At 34.5% G+C, this 9,045-nt stretch overlaps 1 protein-coding gene across 2 annotated transcripts; it reads right to left on the bottom strand.

Moving 5' to 3' along the window:
- Window positions 1-236: 236 nt before the first annotated feature.
- Window positions 237-4,118, bottom strand: LOC133823563 (uncharacterized). 2 transcript variants are annotated; one of them, XM_062256399.1, is made up of 4 exons: window positions 3,370-4,114; window positions 2,617-2,772; window positions 1,812-2,495; window positions 237-1,664 (listed from the first exon to the last, which is right to left on the bottom strand). In XM_062256399.1, the coding sequence occupies exons 1-4, from the start codon at window positions 3,724-3,726 to the stop codon at window positions 564-566; spliced, it is 2,298 nt and encodes a 765-aa protein (XP_062112383.1). In that variant the 5' UTR covers window positions 3,727-4,114; the 3' UTR covers window positions 237-563. The 2 variants fall into 2 exon arrangements, with proteins under 2 accessions (XP_062112383.1, XP_062112384.1); XM_062256400.1 differs by lacking the exon at window positions 2,617-2,772 and having other exon boundaries at window positions 3,370-4,118.
- Between the last annotated feature and the right edge of the window lie 4,927 nt (window positions 4,119-9,045).

The raw sequence follows: 9,045 nt of genomic DNA, 5'->3' as shown, positions 1-9,045 counted from the left end.
TAGGATACAGAAAAATGGGGATGGAATATCAATTTACTCATAATGATAGGGAAATCAGCCAGAATACAATGGAATGGAAGCTATTTAGAATTGAGATTCCTCGTGTCAAATCTAAGAGCCATGGGAAATTGGAACCAGAAAGTAGCTGCAAAAATTGGGTTTGGGCTCTTATCCCTGAGACCCAAATGCAAAAGTTCAAAACCATCAAAAAGAGAATCTTTTGAGACTACCAAACAAAAGTAAATATCAGAAGCATTGACCAAATTGGAGTAAAAGGTTCATTTACAGATTGAAGGAAGTTGCCACACTTAGTAGGCAGATACAGATAATACAGATAAGAACAAAGCTTTCAAAATTGGAAATTTTACAGGACATTTTTTTCATTTCCATTCTAACTTAAGATAGACACAACCCTATTAACCCTCTTCATTACACTGAATAAGCTTTAGACAGTTTCCTCTTGGTTAACCCAACTCACATGAGAACATACATATGATTAAAACAAGACAGACGAAAAAAAAAAAAACAAGTTAGAGTAATCACACTTCCTAACAATTTACATTTTAGGTGGCAAACTCAGTTATAGAAACCTCAGCTAGTGGAGTAACCGACGCCGCTTCAGCTACTGGGACATCAGGCAATGGCTGAAGGGACTGAGTGTAGTTGAACTCAATCTGCAACCGCTGATGAAGAGGAATGGATGCCATTAATCCTTTCTTCATATCTGCCTGCAATTCCCTTAAAGGAATTGCGGCCAAGAAGTTCTTTATGTACTCTTTGCAAGATTCCTTTCCCTTACAAACAACCTCCTCTTCCTTCATTGGTTCCTCTGGCTTGGTTACCAGTGACTCATCTACAGTGGGTGAATTCAAATCGATCAATTGGCTCTTGGTTTCTGCTGCTGCGGCCACAATCTGCTGTTCACTGGCTGTTTTATCTTCCGAACCTTGTGTCACATTTGACATCTTGTGAATTACAGTGTTACAGTCAAATTTCAAGATGTAGGCCTGGTTGCAGCCTTCATAGAGCCTCTCCCCCAAGGTGTCAACAATATAGTATGCTTCAGGTTCCACCTTGAGAATGAAGAAATGATCATTCCAACTGACAATATACACTTGCGGTTCACCACTGCTTAGACATTCAGAACCAGCACGACTAATTTCATCCCAAATATTATCGAAGGACATAGCACCATGTAAAAAGTCAAACCGACCCTCATCCATTATTCCTTCAGGATGGAAAAACCCAATAAAGGATTTCTGTGAAACTACAGAAAGGGGGCGTATTTTGGCTTGTAGGACTGTTTCAAGATCAAAGTGCTTGTCAGGAAATCGCTCCTTATATGTCTCATTCTCACAGAGACTCCTCCATTCCAAAGAACCATCTCGGATCAGACTGTCAAACTGAGACTTGATGGGCAAGTGGTTTTGGTTGCTTTGGAACCAATCAGCAATAACAGCAACTAGAGCTGTACATGCACTCTCGCCTGCAGCCCGCTCACTTCGCTGATCAATGGAAGCAAAGAAGACCTGGGTTTGAAGCTTCATGTTTCCATCACGGCTTGTTACTTCTTTGGGCTCCCAACTGCCAATGGCAAAACTGTCATCCCCAAAGTCAGAAACTGATGATCTGTTTGCAGATGAATCCTCCTCAATTTTATGCCTCTGTAAAAATAGTTGCCAATGCCAACGTTATGTTAGAATGCTCTATTCCTTAAATAAGCACGAGAATTTAGAATCAAACATGACTCACTTTAAGAGCACTAGAAGAAGTGCATCAAATAATGAAAGCAAATGGTAGTGAAATCTCACCCCTAGAGAAAGAGATTCATCAGAGCTAAGCTGTCGACGATCAAAATCAATATCATCGCCACCTTCTTCTCCATAACCCTTTTTTAATAATGGTTCTCCTTTGGCTTTAGGGGACCTAAAGCTAAGCTTTCTCTTCCTCCATGACAGCAAGCTACGCTTTGAACCTAGGATTAAGGGTGGCTCGGAGACTGATGTAGATGATTCCTCGACCTTTGAGCCTCCCACATCTGATTTGCGATTGCTATAGTACACCCAATCCTCATCTTCAGTATTGATCCTTGCACTTGAGTAAAATGATCCTCCAGCATAATTTGCATAGGCCAGAGTTCCATAGCTAAATGACTTCCTAACTGTGGCATCCTCTTTCCCCTCATCCGATTCACCTTCCTCAAAATCATCCAGTGAATCTGAGTCAAATGGATAGTTATACTCTCCATCGCTTTTGGCAGAGCACCTGCCCTCACTACCATCTTCTTCGCGACATGCCTTCTTGGCTTTCCTGGAAGAAACATAGCCCGTAAAAATTTTCACTTTTCTAAGACCAGCTTTAAGCGCAGAAAGTTCGTCTTTTTCTGTTGAAACAGCTTCCACTGATCTGGAAGGTGATGAAGCAGGAACAATTGATCTTTCTACTGGCTCTGCAGTTTCTTGTGCAGTTCTCAGCTCCAATAAGCTAAGCGATAACTGCAAGATTTAAGGAATTCTTGGATCAGAAAATGTCAAATTTCGGAGGAAAATAAAAGAGAAAAAAGTGCCCAAAATGGCAATCAGAAGGAATAAAAATCCACAAAGCGAAAGAACATACACAAAGAGTGGGACAAGGCTCAGATGAACCACCACAAAGTGTAAGGGGGATGTTTAATTCAAGCTCTTTCTGTTCAGCAGCTGAAACAAATTCAGCAATGTTTACTAACGCCGTTCCAACAACAGGAATCTTGTTCTTAGGTCCTTGGTTCAAACCCTGATTTATATGCAATGCAAGTCAGTACTTCTAAAATCATACCAAATATAACTTCTTAAAATCAAAAGCAAAAAAACGATTTAGATACTTAAAATTTGAACTTGGCATAAAATAGAAAAGAAATACTTCCTAACGCTTCAAAACCCTTTAGTAACTCCTAACGGTCAAAAGTCAAATACCGCAGAAAATCAAATCGCCATAACCCAATAATACTCTACTAGATTTGTTCTCTTTTTCACCCATAAATCAATGAGAAAAGTAAAATAACAGCAATCGGATCTACTTATGTCAATAATCCATTTTCAAACCTAACATCAGTCTTCATTTTAAGTTAAATTGACTCTTTGATTTCAGAAAAGACACTAAAAGGACCAGCTACAAATTTAATGGAATTGTTAGTCGATCTTTCAAGATTTCAAACCTACAGGAAAAAATAAAAATAAAAAAAGGAAAAAACACCCATATTTCAATTCACCTAATCAAAAAACTCATAAAAAAATCTCAAACACTCCTTGATAGAAAATGAAAACCCACCATATATTTCAGCCAAATTAAAAAAACCCAGAATAAGAAGGGTAGAGAGAGAAAGAAACTCACATTGAAAACAGTAAAGGCGATCTCCCAAGGATGAAACACATTGTCCTTATAGGCTGAGAAAGAGCAGAGGCTTTGAAACTCTTCATCCCAGTCGACGACGCCGTTTTGAATGGAAGAAGCGTCAACTTCCCGGGTAAAATTTCTTTTGACGACCGGTCGCCGGAGAGAGCTAAGGGTCATCTTGGGTCCTTTCCACCGAATCTCGACGGTCAACTTCCCCACTTCCCCACCTCCGACTCCACCTGCGCCCTCCCGCACCAGATCGCAACCCTCCAACCGCCGAACCACAAGCCTCACCTCGTACTTCTTCGCCGCAAGCGGCGGCCACGGACGCCACCTCATCATCTTCACCACCATTCTCGCTAAAAAACCAGAGCCAGAAAAACCAAAAAAAAAAAAACAAAGACAACCTCGGAGGCCAAAACACCTCAAATGCCCAGATAAAATCTACTCGAGAAAATGAAAATGATAAATCCCAAGAAAGATTTTCTACGGGAAAATTGAACTCTTGGCGTTTGTCTAGTATTTATCCCGAGAAAAGCTTGGAACAGGTATAGACGATGGAGAGAGAAAGAAAGAAATAGCCAGGAATATGCCGTTATTGTTTTTGATATGAATGAAAACTTGTTACTTTGTTAGAGAGAGAAAGAAGTAGAGAAGGGCAAAGTCGAAAATTAAAGAGAGAGAAACTAAAAGACTGTGGAAGAAAGCATGGAGAGGGTTAGATAGGTATGTTTGGTTAAATGACTTACTTTGGTCCTCCATCCAACCCTTGGCCTTGTGTTAAGGTTTTTATTATTTTATTTATTTTTCATGGAAATTAAAAATGAGAACTTTATTTTATTATTATTATTATTTGTTTATTTTTTTTCAAGAAAATTAAAATCGTAGGAGGATGACGATGATTGTGCCATATCGGATGGACGGTACTATGTGGATTTTTTCCCACATCAAACGGCGTATGAACAATGAAGTTGACCTTTTTTTATTAAAATAAAAAAAGTAATTAGAAAGGTATATTATAATGTGGATGAGGTAGTGTACTTTATGAAAATTAATATACACATTAATAATAATTAATGACACTGTTCCTTCAAAAAAAAATTAATAGCACTGCAATTTATTGACACGTAAAAAATAATTGTCTGTAAAATAAAATCGTGAATTTAATACCAACTGCATTATGATCTTCATTACAAAAAATTATATTATGATCTCAACATAAAAATATGGCGCACTGGTTAAAAATTAAAGTAGCTACTAAATGCATTGTGCATTTGGCCTTGCAGTTACGGGTTCAATCTATACACACAGGCCAAGATGATGGTATTGGAAACCTAGGTGGTTGTGCCGCTATTTTTGCTCTCATCATCATAAAGAGGTTCCACACTCACTCCTTTTCATGGGTGTGTTCCTGGTGGGATATCGAGTTAGGAATTGTAAATTGATTTGGGGATTATTATCATGTTATGTTGTGTGCTATAATGTAATAAAATTCAAAATAATAGTAACTTTTGTTATAAAAAAAATAGCTACCAAAATAACACTTTTATATTGGTGTTGTTTGTTAATACTTGAAAAAATAGTTTTTTGTTTAATTAATTAAAATTTTGAAAATTAAACATAAAATATATTTGGTAACTCAATTTTTATTTATTATTTTTTTAAAATTTTATTAAATTTTGAAAATAGAATTTTTTCACTTTCAAATTTTTTTTAAACCGTTTTAAATTTTCCTTTCTTTTTTTTCTTCTCTTCCTCAATTCAACACTTTATATTATTAAACAAAAAATAAAAATAAAAGTTATCAAACGCGTTTATTAATTTTTGTTTTTAAAAACAAAAACAAAAATAGTTATCAAACATATTTTTATTTTTTAAAAATAAAGAAACAAAAATAAAATAATATTTCTATTTTTGTGTTTAAAAAATTCAAAAACAAAAATTTTACCAAACGGACCCATTATATTTATACCGGGCGCATTGTGCATTTGTTTAATTTTTATTTAGAAAATTTATTAATTATTTTTATTATGTTTTTATGATTATAATATAAATGTAAAAAAAAAAAAAACAATATTATATAATAAAATAATAATATAAACATATTAAAAGAAAAATATTTAAACCAAATTCTTGTCTATTATTTTTTCTTTTGAAAAAAAAATAATATGATAACACAATGATTCTTATATGATATTATTCAAAATACACATAAATGATTGGAAAATAAACTTGTTTATTTTTTTTATAGAAGATAAATGTTATTATAATTTCTTATTTAGTTACGCAATCATTTTATTTATACACACATGACACATATATATAATATATTTATAATATTTGTTGTTATTTAATATGAATATATATATATATATTTATATAAGTCAGATTAAGTAATAAAAAAAGTAACATGTTTTTTTTTAAATATAAATGATAAAAATTAAGATTATGTATTATATATTATTATAAGTATGATATTTTATAACATTTGAATTTATATTAATATAATTATTAAATATCTTGCATCATATATTAATATTATAATAATATTTTATAATATTTAAATTTATATTAATATAATTATTAAATATTTATTCTACCATATTTTTTTAATTAGTTTTAAAAATATATTTTGTTAAATATTTGTAATATTATGTTAAAGTTAACAAAAAAAAAAAAGTTAAAATCAAGAAAAATCGTTAAATACATTTTTTTTATATATAGAAGAGGTGTAACACATATATTGGGATGCCAATATTAAATAAGATTACAAATTAGATAGAAAAATAAATTTGATTAAATGAAAAAACAAAAATGGTTATGTGTACATCTATCTTTTTTCTTTTTATATTTATTTCACTAAATTCTTCTTGAATTTTAAAAATTTATTTCCATACACACCTTTTATTTAAAAAAAAAATAGTATAAATTTACCCATTAATAAATATTTTTTATTTTGATTTTTTTTCATGTGTATAATTTATTGTTTAAAAAATTAGAATATCTTTGGCAATATCATTAAAAAAAATTACAAATAACAAAAAAAAAAAGCTTAATGAAAAATTTTAATTTCACTATTTAACTCAAAATAAAAACAAATATAAACATAAATGATTTAAAATTAAAGTAAAAAATATCTCAATAAAATTAAAATTATTAGTAAAATCACAATCTTCACTTTTATGTTTGTATATATTAAGGTAAATGTTAGCTGTAAATTAGACATAATTAGTTAACAATTATGTTGACCTGTGAAATTGGACAACGGTTGTATGTACAGTATACGACACATTTTGAACGAAATAAATATAATAAATGATAGAGTACAGATATCTTAAACAAACACACAGAAATTTTATAATGGTTCAACTCTGTTCTGATGAACAGTAATAACCTAATCTACTTAGCTTTTAGTATTGAATCACTCGATAGACAATTACACTAATGAACAAAAGTATTCACCCGTTACTGATTTTCCCAGAGTTTCTCCCCAAAATATTCGTTTGATCCCCCACAATGAAGCATCGGGTCATTTATTTATAGTACCCAGGGGCTGTTACATGGTTAGTAGTACTGAGATCGTGGTTTGGTACACGATTATTAGGTAGTGGAGATACGTGTCCATCTCCCCATGATTGTGAGAGTGTGGGTCTTCTCATTGTTTCTCTAGATCGTGGTAGACAATGCACAATTGAAACCTCTAGGAAAATGCTAAGTCTAGATTGGTCTATGAGACTTAGGTGCTAGGCTCGACGACCCTTTAAAGCTTGGGTGTTAGGCCCGCTGGCGCTCTAGGTGCTAGGCCTGTGATCTTTTGGGTGATAGGCCTGTTGATCTTCTGGGTGCTAGGCTTGTTGATCTCCATTTGAACGAGCGTAAGTTTTACCCGTTTTCGGGAGTGTAGGCCGACCACCCTATGGAGAATAGGGTGGGCCGACCACCCAAGGGGTTCTTAGGCACGTTGGGCCGACCACCCCTAGGGGGTTTTTGAACATCTCAGGCCGACCACCCCTAGGGGTTGGGGTCAGGCCGACCACCCCTAGGGGCTAGGGCCAGGCCGACCACCCCTAGGGGGTTTAGGCCTGGTCGACTTCCCTATAGGTCCTGGACTTATCTTTTTTGCTCATCGGTATTTTTTCAATACTTCATCGTTTTTCCCTGATTTGAGATGCCACGTGCCACTTTCTCATTTGCCACGTCATCCCTGGATTTTTGAGGGATAACATTTTCCCCCCAAATTTATCGTAATGTGTTCAACATTACGGTAAACTTGATCTTGGCCCAAGAAACATATCATAGCAGTTCTTTAATAGCAAAGTCCCTCAGGACATTACGTAGTACTTTTATCAACTATCGATAATTTGCTCAACACAAATTTTTCAAGGATAATTGGTAATTCCTAAAAATAACTAGAGTTTTCAAGAAAAATTAATTTTCTAAAAATCTAGTATATTTTTCAAGGAAATTTGAATTCCTAAAAATACAAAATATTTTTCAAGGATATTGATTCCTAAAAATACAAAATATTTTTCAAGGAATTTGAATTCCTAAAAATACCACATACCTTTCAAGGAATTTGAAATTTTAACCATACTAGATATTTTTCAAGGAAATTTGAATTCCTAAAAATATATGGTTAGCCTAAGAGGCTATAAGTAGGGCCTCACTTCTCACTTCCTTGCTCTGTGCGCCTCACACATAGGAGTCTCCAAGCTTGATTTCTCCAATTATTCATCAAACTCAGATCTTTATTTGGGTAAGTACTTTCTCCTAATCCTTACATCATTTAATTTAAATGTGCTTAGATTTAGAAGAAATACTTTGAATCTTTGAGAAATTTGTCTGAATCTTCCTGTTTTGTTTTATTTCGATCCAAAATAATTGACTTGTTTGAATCAAGTTACGATTTCTCTGTGAAATTCCTTAGCCTGGACGATTCCAGGGTTACAAACCCTAGCACATGCGATTTCAGGTTTATGAAACCCTAGGATAGGCAATTTTCAGGGATGCAAATACCCTAGGTCGATCACCTCTTTGAGATCATTAGCCTGGCGATTTCTAGGATTCCAAACCCTAGCATAGGTGATTTCTAGGGATGTCCATTCCTTCATGGGCCGACCACCTCTAGGGTTTCATCATGGGTCGAGTACCTCTAGGGCTTCCTTTCCCTTGCCCTGTACAATTTATTGGAGACTTGAACTTTAGCCCCTTGTTATTTTTCTAAGGTTTTCATCCCTAGGGTGGTCGCCCTAAGGTGGTAGGCCGACCACCTATGCCCCATCTTTCATGCTTTTGTAATCTTAGGGACTCAGGGTGATCGACTCATCTTAGTCTCACTGGGTCGATCCCCTATATAGACTTTTTCCCCTAATCTCTTCATTTTTGCTCCTTAGTTCATGGGTATGCCCCCAGCTATTGGCTTCATTATGCTCATTTACTAACTTTACTCTTTATTTTTCCTTTGTTGCAAATGTCCAGTTCCTCTTCATCAGACAAGTCAGTAAGCGAGAGTACTCCCCAGGAGTTCTTGGAAAGGGTGAAAAGGATTTTCCCTCGCTCTGCTTTATATTTGTTCAGTGAGGAAGACTTCTTGAAAAGGTATAGCCCAATGGCGAGATTAAAATAGACAACTCGGCAACCTTCCGAAGATGATCCTCATATTGCCAGGCACAT

This window comes from Humulus lupulus, chromosome 3 (assembly GCF_963169125.1).
Source record: "Humulus lupulus chromosome 3, drHumLupu1.1, whole genome shotgun sequence".
NCBI classification, from domain to species: domain Eukaryota; kingdom Viridiplantae; phylum Streptophyta; class Magnoliopsida; order Rosales; family Cannabaceae; genus Humulus; species Humulus lupulus.
Note: the sequence above shows the minus strand (reverse complement) of the source record. Positions and strands in the feature narration are given on the sequence as shown.